At 34.3% G+C, this 13862-nt stretch overlaps 1 protein-coding gene across 2 annotated transcripts; it reads left to right on the top strand.

Annotated features, from left to right (window-relative positions):
• The first annotated feature begins 6395 nt into the window (after positions 1 to 6395).
• LOC127110523 (probable plastidic glucose transporter 3) lies at positions 6396 to 13392 on the top strand. Of its 2 annotated transcripts, none has more exons than XM_051046113.1 (14): positions 6396 to 6635; positions 6908 to 7031; positions 8283 to 8382; positions 8474 to 8541; positions 8636 to 8768; positions 9154 to 9253; positions 9521 to 9633; positions 9993 to 10086; positions 10444 to 10597; positions 10770 to 10913; positions 10999 to 11072; positions 11242 to 11330; positions 11630 to 11744; positions 12920 to 13392. In XM_051046113.1, exons 2-14 carry the CDS (start codon positions 6962 to 6964, stop codon positions 13106 to 13108), a joined length of 1443 nt encoding a protein of 480 aa, XP_050902070.1. In that variant the 5' UTR covers positions 6396 to 6635; positions 6908 to 6961; the 3' UTR covers positions 13109 to 13392. The 2 variants fall into 2 exon arrangements, with proteins under 2 accessions (XP_050902070.1, XP_050902069.1); XM_051046112.1 differs by having other exon boundaries at positions 6397 to 6635; positions 6905 to 7031.
• Positions 13393 to 13862: the final 470 nt, after the last annotated feature.

The following is a 13862-nucleotide window of genomic DNA, read 5'->3' as shown; positions in this document are numbered from 1 at the left end:
CGCAACGAGGGCGAGAGAAGAGAAAGATCTCAATCACACAGGGGTGAGAGAAAAGAGTTAGTGTTAGTGGTTAGTCAAACTCGGCAAGACATCGCGTCTCGTGCCTACGTATCTCACCTGAACGTGAGAATCAGAGTTGCCGTAGTTCGGCCAAACAACTCTAAGCATGGCTCACACAGGAAGCAAGCCACACCGACTTGACTTGCACAGGAAGCAAGTCAAGCACAACCTACCTTGCACAAGGGCAAGTCTAAGCTAAACCTAAAGAGGCAAAGCAAACAGGCAATCACAATCACAAGAAGCACACTCTATATACACACAAGAGGCTCACACAAGGGTTAGGTTTTAGTTGAGGGGTCATATCAACCTCAACAAACAAACCTCTGGAATGGGGTGAGTGTTGCTCTTAACCTTGCCATCGAGGGGCTAAGGTGAAGCAGATGAAAGGAGATGAGGGGTGTGCCTCATCGCTTCTATCCCTGGCCTGGGAGAGCATTTGACAAGTGAGCATGGGTCCAAAAAGTGGGAACCCTTCTATACTCGAAGACTCTGACACTGTACACTTTGTACAAGATCTTGGGTTTGTATCCCAATGCATCAACACACAGCAGTGTGAGCAGAGGGATGACACAACAAGAGTAGTGGGGGATAGATTGCATATCCCTACCTTCCACCAATTGCCTTACTTGAAGGACTTTTCCTGCTTGGGACAATTTTAAACACACACAAGCATGGCCTCTTAAGGAGGACTTCAGACAGTTTGCCCGGCCAAGTAACAGGCCGGGTCTCCAGACTACATGAAGTAACAGAGATTATACCTCAAGCAAGTTGCTAAAAAGCAAAGCAAAGCAAGTTCAGAGAACTTAAGCAACTAAAGTACCTGAAAAAGTCAAACCAATCAGCAAACAGTTCAAAAGTTTAAATCAAAAGGAATTGGTAAACAGTCAACACAGATGGTCAACTGTGCAAGGCACAAGACTCAAACACATGAGTCAAACCTACAAAACAAAGGTTAGCATATGATAAACAATCAAGTTCAAACAAGTTTGAATGATCTTTGAGGCATTGGTGCTTAACCTGAAACAGGAACTCAATTGTAAGCTCAAAAGACCACTAGGACTAGCCTAGGGTCAAGGATGAAAGAAAAAGTCAAAACAGCAAAGAAAAGTCAACCAAAACCAAAGTCAAACATTTGAGAAGCTATCACAATTGGGCCCACACTCAAATCATGTATTATGATCATTTCATGAACATTTGAAGTCAAAGTAAAGCAAAGGAAAGCATACAAAAGTCAACAGAATGACTTGCATCAAAAGTCAACCCAAGCATTTTCAAAAATCATCAAATAAATCACACTCAATCCTAACATCTAACATGGTATACATGTAAAATTTCATGGCATTTGGATGAGAGGAAGGCAGTCAATTAAAATCATGAAGTCAAACCAAGTTCAAGCATGCACAAAGAAAGTCAACAAGCATGGGTCAACTTTCAAAAAATCATACCAAATTGAAAACAGATGAGAAATGAATGAGATTAACACCAATGCAAAGCTTGAGATGTCTAGTTATCACATATGAAATTTCATGATCATACAATATGGCATGAGAATTTCCCAAAAGGAATGGCAAGGTATAGCACAAAAAGTCAACAAATGACTAAGCATGGAATAAAATTCACAATCAAATGGAAAACAGCACAATCAATTCCAATAAAAATCACACATGAACTAGACATGTAAGGGATCATTCATGCAAAATATGGGGTCAGTTGGATGCAAGGAAGCATGTGAACAAAATTAGGGAAAATGCATGATCATGGTATGACACCAAATGTGACACATAACTTCAAAAAATCATAACTCTCAATCCACAAATGATAAATGCACAAACTTTATATGGAAATGAAGGTGAATGAGTCTAGTTTCATCACAAAAAATTTCAGGGGCAATGGATATGTCATGAGTATTTCACAAAAGGAATGGCACAATGTATCAATTTGGCATACATGTTAGGAAACCAATTATCATTTAAAATCCAGCCAATGAAAAATTTATTAAAATTCATAATTAAATACTAGACACATTCATGAACATGATGCAAAAAAAATCAGAATTTTTGGAGTTGAAATGAATTAAAAATGAATTTGACAAGTTGAGGAATAAATTGGATGAAGCATGAACAAGATAGCATGGTATGGAGTCAAACAGGAGGTCAACGATGGCATTTTTGTAAATCAGGGCTCACTTATCCAAAACTCTGCGTTTTGGTCTAGGCAACGGAATGTTTTCATTGGCTGTTGCCCAATGAAACAGTAAGCCAGCCAATGGATGCACGAATTTCTGGGTTTAACATAAACCCTTAGGGTTTTAGCACAGCTGGGCAATTGTTCATCTTCATCAATCATCATGGCCAAATGAAACTCAAACACAATCATGCAAACCAACATGGTAACACAAATGTAATATTCATGCAACATAGAACAACAGCAACCAACAAGAAAATCTGGGAAATGGCTCTAGGGTTTATGCAGCAAAAGCCATGGCATTCATCATTCAATGTTCATCATCAAAGCATCAACCGTCGACACTCAAGCAGCATGGCAGCGAGACAACAAATATTATGCAACAACAGACAACCAATAAACCCAAACACAATTCATGTAACTTTGCTGGAAAACCAATTAGGGTTCATCATAACAGAAGCATATGTTCATCACCTTCATGTAACTCAAAAATTCAACATGCCCAGAATTAAAAAACGAGCATAGCAATAGCATCAGCACACATCAAGCATCACAAATGTGGTGTTCATTTTCATTAGCTCATCCTAACCTAACCAAATCGATGGAAAACATATTTATGTGCACAAGATAAAATCCAGATTTCTCATGATATAGTTAACCATTTTGGATGATACAAGTTGCATTCAAACCAGCATTCGAAGACTTACTTAACACATAGCATGGATTGGAGAATGAAGATAGTCGAAAACTTACTTGTTTTGAAGAAAAAATGAGATGCAGTGTTGTTTTGATGGATTCAGCTTGAAACAGATGCAGAGAGTGCTTTAGAATGATGGATGATGAAACTTTTTTAGCTCAAGAATGCTTAACCACTTCCAAATCTCATCTTGCCATTGTTGGAACTCGAAGAAAACAGAGCAAGGAAAGGCTGTGCAGGTGAGATTTCACACTTGGAAAAAGCTTGCCATGATGATGGATGATGAACAAAACAAGAGAGAGCTCGAGGGTTTGAAGGATTCTACAGAAATTCTCTTTTGGCCAAAAATGCACAATGAGAGAGTGAGTGTTTTTTGGTCTGTGGCTGCTGCTTCTTAGGGTTGGGAATTGGCAGAAAAATGCCTTATATTCATCTGTTTTAAGTCCTCTAATCAAGTGGTAAGTTGGTTTTACTTAAATCAAACCAAATGCAAATTGCTAATCTTGGCATGAGTGGAAAGAGAGGGTGTATGCTTGTGCAATTGGGCTTGGAAATATGCTGTACACGACCAACTAAATTGTTGTTTGAAGTCTGTTAAAGAAATGCTACATTGCCTTGCTTGTTTCCAACTATTTTGCACATTTGCCAAATTTACATTTTAATCCAAAATGGTGGTGTAATGGTGGAATGAACATGATTTTAAGCTCTAGGCAAATCACAAATGATGTTTCCAAGCATTTCCAATTGGCCAAAGTGAGAAAAAGTCAAAGAATCAAAAAGTCAACTTTGGGTCAAACTTTGATTTTTAATGAAATAGGTCAAAAAATGCCATTTTGATTGGCAAGGTTTTGGTTCATGAAATTTATATTTTTGGAAAGAGGATGAAAAATGTGGTTTGTAGGAAAAAACCCCACCAAATTTGGCCTTATGGTTTGAGAGATATGCCTCTTTGAAGTTCACAAATTGATGAAAATGAATTGATCATATCTTGACAACCACACATGGGATTTGAGAGTTCTTGGACTTTTTGAAAATGGGAGAACAAGATCTTCAACTTTCATGTTGGGCAAAAATTCATTTGAAGCTTGTATCATGATGTAAGATGAGGATCAAGAAGTTTCCATTTTTGGCAGTTGAAATTACAGGTCCACTTTCTATTTCTGGAAATTTTCTGTTTGACTTGATTTTCTTCCATGATGTTGATTGCCATGACACATGAGGCCTATTAGGATATGAATAAGCTCTCTCAAACCATTTCCATCCATCAAAACCATAAAATCAACCACAGTTGACCAACTTTGACTTTCTAGGGTTTCTGACTGTCTGAAGTACTTCTGATGAATTCCAAACCCTAATTCCTTGAGACCTTGACTTCAAATGATGTCCTAAGTTGTATGGATTCTTGATTATTGATCATGGTGCCCAAATTCCACAAGAATGGCCACCATCCACTGCAATGACTGACTGTTGACTTTCTAGGGTTTTTGCCTGGCTATGCATTGACTGATGACATCTGAACCTTCAAACCTTGACTTGAACACTTCAAATGGACCTCCAAGTCAACGTGAACTTGTTGGACAAACCCTAAGGCTTTGGCTCCTTGAGAAACACCTTTGCTTGATTGGTTGACTGATCTCCTGATCAGTTTGACCTAACTTCTTGCTTGCTTGCTCTTGAGGCAACTGGGGACAATGCAAATGTTATGCAATGTATCATGATATGCTATGACCTAATATGAGATGGTATGTACAATGATAGGTGCAAATTTGAGGTGCTACACCTAGAGCTTAGAATAATCGATAACTTTTTAATCAAGCTAGGTTTCAACAAATGCACATCAGAACATAATGCCTATGTCAAAGGTTCAATTGAACAAGACCAGGTAATTTTATGTCTTTATATAAATAACTTATTGGTTACAGGTTCAAATGAATAAGAATTGACAAAGTTCAAAGCGAGAGTGAGTTTGATATGTTTGACCTAGGAAAGTTGACATATTTTCTAGGAATGGAAATCATGGGAACCTAGCAAGGCACTCTTTTGCATCAGAAGAAATATGCAAAGGACATCTTAAAGAGATTTAAGATGAGTAGCGACAACCCTAGTATCACACCGATGGAGACCAACATCAAGCTGAAGAAGGAATATGAAGAAGAACTAGTTCATAGCACATTGTATAAGCAAATCATTATATCTTTGAGGTATCTTTACAACACAAGACCTGACATTTGTCATAACGTTGGATTGATGAGTAGATTCATGGAGAAATCAAGGTTATGTTATTAACTTGCAGCAAAAAGAATCCTAAGATACATTAAAAGAATATCAGATCATTGAGTGTTAATGCCTCATCAAACAACAAAAATTGGAGCAAGAATAATGTGGTTACTCAGACTCAAATTGGAGTGGTGATCAAGAGACAAGAAAAGCATAACTAGCTAGATGTTGCTTTGTCCTCATGTGAAGTTTCTTAGATTGGATTTTATAAAACCGTTTTCCAAAATATTGCAAGTTTTTTTTCCTAAATTGAGCGATTAATTTTGACATCCTATAACATAAACATACATTATTGAAAATCAAAACATATTCGAAATTACAATTTTTTTTTAAAGTTGTATTTCAAAAATATTTTTTATGAAAAACTATTTAAAATAGCTTCAAAATTAAATCATATTTTAAATTCTGACCTAAAAAAAATTCAATAAAGTAATAAAATATCTAAAATAATATTTTAAAAATAATTATTTAAATCAAATTTTTGTTTGAAGATTTTATGAAAAATTTCTTTATAAATTTATTTTTACACAAAATTATCTTATTTAAAAAAAATCAAAACTAACCAACCCATAATTATCCATAAAGAGTTGGAAAAAAAGTTAAATTAGAGGTTTAAGACTTGAACAAGTCTTAAAAGAAACAAAAAAAACATTTGGCTTTAGCCTATACCGAATTTATAAAATGTAAATGTAAAACCGATGGAGACTAAAATTCTATTTCATAAAATATATAGACTAAACATTTAATAAAATAATAATAATAATTGTGTCCAAAATAATTTATTTATAATAAAATTAGTTTTTATGCACCAACAAATTTTATGTATGCATACATATAATAAAGTTTAAGTTTTTATGGAGAATTTAATACCCACTTCAATTTAACATCACTCAATAACTACACACTAAAGAGATATGATCTACGCTAATATTTATGAGTATTTATGAAGATAGTTATAACGTTTTTCCTTTTGCAGTAGTCTAGCCTATTCTCTGATACACAAGCTCCATTAATAATAACAATCATTTTTAACTTATTTAAGTAAGTATTTCATAATACCTTTATAAAAAAACTTATAACTTGTACCCAAAAAAACCTTATAACTTACATGCAAATAGATTAATTCTTCTTTATTTATAGAATTAGATCAATTATGTTCCATCTTAATGAAAAATAACTTACAACTATTTAATAATCACTTTACTTAAATTTTAATTAAGTTGTTGCTTAACCGAAATCTATGGTAATTTTGTCTATTATTGACCAAGATCGCGTTCCTTATAACTGACACGTGCCTTCTTCTTCTTCAACTGCCATCATGAAATCACTTCACTGATTCACTCATTTGCATCAATCACTTTCTTCATCTTCTGCATTTCCAAATCTTCATCTTCTTTCAACAACAATCAACAACTAGGTACTCGTTTTTTCAATCTCTTTCAGGTTTTTCGGTTTATTTTTCTATAATCATTATAAGATTTCATTTCTCTTCACAGTTTTTTCTAGTTTTCTTCGATTCAGTTTTTAAATCATTGAATAATCAAGTAATGTTGATGTTGATATTTATATAACCTAATTTTATGGAAATTAACAACAATGTGCATGGAAAAAAACTATATCGAGGAACTGAGTGTGTTAGATCTGAGATTTTTTTTTTTCAATTTTGTTGTTGGTTTTATGGTGTAGGAGATTGTTGAAAGATACTCTGTTGTGAGATTTGGAGAAGGATTTTATCGTTACGCAATGCGAGGGAGACAGCGACTAGGATCAAGGGAAACCATAACAGTGCATGATAGTAAAGATGAAAATTCAGGTATCTTTCTGTTTTTGGAAATATTTTCTTCTAGTGTTTTTTGTTTTTTTGAATTTGATTATTTTTATTGTTTAAAGCAAGTAGTTTCTTTTATTATTAAAAAATGGATGATTTATTGATTTTATATTTGAGTGATTGGGTGAGTTATCAATGAGTTCCAATGTGCTATAGGAGTTGATAGTAGTGTGCTATGGATAAGACCAACTCCAATGGGATTAGGCATATCTCCTTGTAGAAACAAATTCGTGTTATGTATGACATTCGCACAACACGTATCTGACAACTTAGACAAGTGATTGAGCTTATTTTTTTCTTTGATTCGACACTCTTACACAAATCTACGAGAGTTAAAAATGTGTTGAAGCAATGATGATAAAAATAATAAATTTGATTACATTACTTTATCTTTTAAATGGCAGATGGATGAATAAAGGTAAGAGAATGTCATTTCTTGTTTTAGAATTTTTTTTTGTTATATATATTTATATACACACTTTAGATCTTTAGCAAAAAATGTTCATATTGTATTTAATTATAATAACTAATTATATATGTATCGGTGTCAATGTCCTATGTATTTGACATTAGCATTGTCCGTGTCAGAGTTTGTGCTTCATATATAGTGTGTTTGAGACAAAATCTTCAAGGGAACAAATGGAAATGTCTACTTTGACAAGGATTATACTGCATAGCAATTTTGTTATTCAGCTAAAGTATTTGAATTGTATAGTCATATATTTATGCATATCTGCTTCATGAATTTCTTGGTGATGGTCATTGTGATAGTATTGATTAGGGAAGAGTTAGACTCGAACATTTGACTTACTTATCAGTTATCACATGGTATAGCATCACCACCAATTTTTACACTAAAGCTCCCTTTGATTTGTATAGTATATGGTTAAGAATTGAATACACATTTGGGCGAACCATTTCATTTATGAGCTTGTGAAATTTGGCTTGAGATTGAAAGAAAATTTATGCATAGTATACCTAAGAAAACATGAACACTCATGCCTTGCATATTTAAGAAAATTCATTCGGAGAGTTGGTTTCTAGTAATATAACTAACAGAAAAGTCAACCAACAATGAGCTTTTATCACCTCTACTCTATGTAGCTTAATATTTTCATTTCTTTTTCATGATTGGAGTGGAAATAATGAAGAAGTGTTTTTTTTTTCCTATCTAAAATTCATTCGGAGAGTTGGTTTCTAGTAATATAACTAACAGAATAATTTCCTTCTTCACAGCTTCAGTACGTGTACCGAGTGCCAAACCTTGTTGGCGGCGCTCTTTGAGGCATGTATTAGTGGCTTCTCTTTCCTCATTCTTATATGGATACCATGTTGGGTATGATATGCTTCACTCAATCTTCACATACCTTCATCTTCTTGTCCCTGAATGAAAATATATAGTTTTCTTATCACTATTGGCAATGCAGGGTAGTCAATGAAACCTTAGAAAGCATTTCTATAGATCTCGGTTTTAGCGGAAATACATTGGCGGAAGGTACTGAATCTTAATTTTCTGACTAATAGTCATCTCTTAATCATATTTTACATATAAATATTTATCTACACTCTTTTTTGTGTATGTTATGAAGGTCTGGTAGTAAGTATATGTTTAGGAGGTGCTTTTATTGGATCTCTATTCAGTGGATGGATCGCAGATGGGGTTGGGCGTAGAAGAAGTTTCCAGTTGTGTGCTTTGCCTATGATCATTGGGGCCATAATGAGGTATGAGCTACATATAATATAAAATAATTTCTCTGTTTCAATATTTCTATCACCTTGCATTTGTATGCAATAAAATTTGCTTTTCTTTTAGAAAAGGAAGTACTAAGCTATGATGTTTATTTCTAAGATAAAATTTGCTTTTGTTTTAGAAAAGGAAATACTAAGCTATGATGTTTATTTATAAGATAAAATTTGCTTTTGTTTTAGAAAAGGAAGTACTAAGCTATGATGTTTATTTATAAGATATCATTTTAAGTACAATATCATCCTTTTTTCTAGGAGGTTAATTTTCTTTGGACTAATTTAACTAGGAAAGAAAGAAAAGAATCATCAAAATAAAAAATGCATAAAGCTATATAAACTTATTATTCAAAGTTTTTTGCAGTGCCACAGCAAAATCCCTCTGGGGCATGCTTTTAGGAAGATTATTTGTTGGTACTGGAATGGGACTTGGCCCTCCTGTTGCAGCTCTTTATGTGGCGGAGGTATAGTAGATCATCTCATCCATATTCTTCTATCTGTCTATGAAGCATCGACACATACATGAACACTATACCCAACGCTATTATTGATAACCATTTGAAAATGGCAGAAATAGAATGTAACTTCATATGTTGGTGTTAGACACCTCCATGTATTGGACACCTTTAACATGAAGTGTTGGTGCTACATAGTTTTCCATATTAGGCGGCTGCTTTTTTTTTATAGAAGTATATTCGGTTAATATTTGAAAGGTCCTCTTGCATTCATAGGTCTCACCTCCAGCTGTGCGTGGTACTTTTGGGGGCTTAACGCAAATTGCAACATGTCTTGGACTCATGGCGGCTCTCTTTATAGGAATCCCAGCCAAAGAAATAGTTGGTTGGTATGGAATGTCAAATTGGCTTGTTGAAATTCGTGATCATCTTTACTTCATTTGCAGCATTATCTATCAATTCCCTTTTTCCTAGTTAATCCCTCCAATTCGTTTTAGCTGTCGTTTTTTTTTTAAGTTTTGTTTCTATCTTTTGGCCATTTTTGAAGTTAATTCAACATCACCTATTGTTTTGTCAATAATACCATTAGTTGTAGAGAAAGAAAAAAATGCAACAAAATTTATTATTTCCTTTGCTATGTGTAAAACAACGACTTAAACGATACTTAATAAGGAACAAAGATAGTACCTTTTACTCAACTGTTATCATTTGTAGAAGATAGTATCTTATGTGGAAATTATGTAATCAGGTGGCGGATTTGTTTCTGGGCATCTGTCATCCCTGCTGTTATACTCACTATTTTCATGGAGATCTGTGCAGAGAGTCCTTATTGGCTTTTCAAGGTCAAATCTCCATGTAAATTTTTAAGTACCAACTATTAATATTTGTTTTTGACTGTTTTGGACTTTGTTGGAGGCCGATTGATTGTGTGGAATGAAGTACGATAAAAATACTGTCCTGATAATGGCTTATAGATATTTAAATATGAACTTGATGGTTGTGATGATATATAAACTAAAATGATAGGCAATAGAACATACGTGTGTCAATTTCTCTTGATTATTCTTATGTTATTTTTTGCTTAACTTGATTTTGAAGTGCTGTTTCTTCAATATCTCTTAACTAACTACTCTAACTCTCCCTTATTTTAATAAATCCTTCCTGATATATCAAATTTTCCTATTTTTTACTTGGTTCAGAGAGGAAGAACCATTGAAGCAGAAGCTGAATTTGAGAAGCTCTTGGGAGGACTACACGTGAAACCTGCAATGGGCGAACTGTCAAAGTCTGACAGAGGTGATGAGTCTGGTGCAGTAAAACTCTCAGAATTATTGTTTGGCTGCCATGCCAGAGGTACATATCATAACTTGTTTCTTCATCTTTTTGAAATATTTTGTGTGGAACCGTATGCAGTTGTATCTTCTAAATGATTCATTAATCATATCTATCTTTTTTAACAATTTTCATTTTTAAGATTATACACTTTTTTATTTCTGGTTGCTAAATCTTTAAATACATTTTGCAGTGATGTTCATTGGATCGGCGCTTTTTGCTTTGCAGCAACTGTCTGGCATAAATGCTGTTTTCTATTTCTCTTCAGCAGTCTTTGAAAGCTTTGGTGTACCATCTAAGATGGGAAATACGTGTGTTGGAATATGCAATTTATTTGGTATCTGCCACCGGCTTAACTCTTCGGTGTTTGATCTGTAAATTGTTGTATATTTGTCTTAATCTTGTTGTGTATGCAACTTCAGGATCGGTTGTTTCAATGATTCTGATGGATAAACTTGGAAGGAAAGTGCTTTTACTGGGTAGCTTTTTAGGCATGGTAAGAAATAAATATGAAAATAATAAATTTTCTGAATTAATCACTTTTAAACTTGAATGTTACCCTCATAATATTTCATTTGACATGTTTTAAATTCAAACTAGACTGTTCAAGAGTTTATTTTCTCTCCAACCATATTATCTAACTTGAACTCTTATTTCTAATTTAGGCAGTAACAATGGGTCTACAAGTCATTGCTGCTAGTTCTTATGCATCAGGATTTGGAGCAATGTATTTATCTGTCGGTGGCATGTTGCTGTAAGTGATTAGAAAGTTTCAACTTGCATTTGGGGGGGGGGGGGGGGGGGGGGGGGGGGGGGGGGGGGGTGATACTGAGGAACAAGAGAAAGTGGGATTTTCATTAATACTTCTGAAATATATGCATTTGATTATTCATTTGAAATGGGTTGCTGCATAGGTTTTTGAACATTTATCTTATGAATTTGATAGACGCTGGTACCTCTTTTTCACTACCGAATTATTCTAAAGATCTCCACTTACTTGAGAGCTCATATTTAATAATGTCTTCTAAATGTAAAGTGGACTGTGCAATGCAGGTATGTACTATCATTTGCTCTTGGTGCTGGTCCGGTTCCTTGTCTCCTCATGTCCGAAATATTACCTGGCAAGATCAGGGCCAAGGCTATGGCAATTTGCTTGGCTGTGCATTGGGTAATTGCTTTTTGCATTCATTGATATTTGATGCTTCATGTTGAGATCTCTGATAGTGGGCCACTTGCATTTATCCATGCGCTAGATGTCTAGTTTTAGTCCTAAGAGGTGTGTCGTGATTCCACATCATTGACTAGAGATATGGAGAAAATAATCCTAATAAAGGCTAGGGCAGTCCCCACTCTAGCTTTCTAGGTTGAATTAGGTTCAATCTTAACTCTAAGACCATATCGGAGTCGACCTTAGTACTACACCCTAGTACTGTTGTCAAGCCACCACCCACATTTGGCCATTCATCATATGTCCAATCTTGACGTGAAAGGTGTGTTGAAGTCTTGCACCAACCAGAGATATAGGCCAGGGTAATAATTTATATGGTCAATGCAAACCTTGAGGTTGAGTTAGGTTAAATCCAAATTCTAATACTAATGCACTATGAGTCTGCGATACTATTGTGGTGATTGCTAATTTTCTTTATTATGGAGTTGAAATGTTGAGCTTTTCTTGCCTTGATGGAACGGGGATGAAACAGGCCGCAGTAGATGGAACCAAAGTGTGATATCATGTTGAAATTATGGGATTTTAGATAAAGAAATGGTAGAAAAGTATATGCACAAAAAAATGATTATGATTGATCATTAAATGATTTAAAGAGATTATGTATCAAGTAACCCTTATTTATAGGGACACAAAACTCCTACCATACAAAAGGTGTTTACATCCTATAGCTTATGTCCTCAAATCGGCTAGCATTTACTATCGCAAACTGGTAAATTTATTGATGGCTTTTACTGCTTAGGTGGTTGTATAGTATCCTCTACAAGGCTAGGGGGAGCCTAACCATATAAAGCCTTAAAGATGGTTGGTTTAGTAGCGCTACTATAGTTAGTATTTATGGAGTCCAACTTAACCACTTTAGCCACGTTTTGGTTTCATCGAGGTCAAACATCTGAGCTAAGCCTATCAAATATTTTATGTTTGAGTTTTAAAACAGAATTCTGCTGAAATATTTTAGTGATATGCGCATTCATGTTGAACAGGTGTGAATGATATAATGTATCTTTATACAAGACAGAAATGATATAATCTTTGATATACTGTATTATGGCCTTTCGGTTTCAGATTTATCAATGTCATTTTTTTTTGGCTTCTTTCTCTAACATTTTCTCCAACAGGTGATAAACTTCTTTGTCGGTCTATTCTTTTTGCGTTTGCTGGAACAAATGGGTGCACAACTCTTGTACAGTATTTTCGGTGCATTTTGTTTGTTGGCTGTAGCTTTTGTGAAGAAATATGTTCTAGAAACAAAAGGGAAGTCACTGCAGGAAATTGAGATTGCACTTCTTGCACTAGAAGCAACCTAAATGAACAAAAAGGGTATAGGCATATTTCAATTTGTTGGATAAGTTGTGGAAACATTTTTGGTGAATGAAAAAGATAAAGAAGAAACATTTTTTTGGTGAATACTTCTTTAACATGAAATTCGGCCATTGCATTAGCTTGAATGTTAAGCTTTTGTATGATGACTTGCAAAACAAGCAAGAGACTGTATAACATGAGTAACTTTTCTTCTCTATCGCTGTGTTTTGTGTGTATATGATGAAACATACATGATTAGATGTCAAACATTTACCACATTGTTTAACAACTTTTTTGTTAAATACAATTTATGAAGAGGTCAATGATCTTGTAGGCAACTCAATTTGTCTTTAAAACAACAAAAACAGCCAAAACATATATATGTTGAAAATGACTATACCCTTTTTTTCTTGGATAATGACTATGTATATTATATAGGGGGTGGTAAAATAGGTTGGGTCTGCAATTATTTTTAGTGTTGGACAACGTTTTAAGCATGCACACTTTAATGTGTATGCGCCGTTCTGTTTTTTTTTTCGGGTTTGAACATTAACATAAATTTTTGAATTTTTAAGTTTAAATGTGTAGTGTTGACATATCCGCTCTGCCCTGCTTTTAATTTTTTTAGGAAACAATTAAAATTTTAGATTCACGATTTCAATTATATTCCTCTCTATCCTGTTTTTTTTTTTGTGTGCATATTTTTATGGAGTGGATTTAAATGGGACGGATTTGTTTGTCACAAATGATATATCCATT

The sequence above is a fragment of the Lathyrus oleraceus genome, unplaced genomic scaffold (genome assembly GCF_024323335.1).
Source record: "Lathyrus oleraceus cultivar Zhongwan6 unplaced genomic scaffold, CAAS_Psat_ZW6_1.0 chrUn0001, whole genome shotgun sequence".
In the NCBI taxonomy this organism is placed as follows: Eukaryota; Viridiplantae; Streptophyta; class Magnoliopsida; order Fabales; family Fabaceae; genus Lathyrus; species Lathyrus oleraceus.
The sequence above is the reverse complement of the archived record's forward strand: the minus strand, read 5'-3'. Positions and strand labels throughout refer to the sequence as shown.

Excerpts from the sequence above, each read along its gene's own strand:
- LOC127110523 (XM_051046113.1), top strand. The coding sequence starts at position 6,962 with ATGCGAGGGAGACAGCGACTAGGATCAAGGGAAACCATAACAGTGCAT. Across the intron at positions 7,032-8,282 it reads TAGTAAAGATGAAAATTCAG|CTTCAGTACGTGTACCGAGT; the intron begins GTATCTTTCTGT and ends CCTTCTTCACAG. Across the intron at positions 9,634-9,992 it reads GCCAAAGAAATAGTTGGTTG|GTGGCGGATTTGTTTCTGGG; the intron begins GTATGGAATGTC and ends TTATGTAATCAG.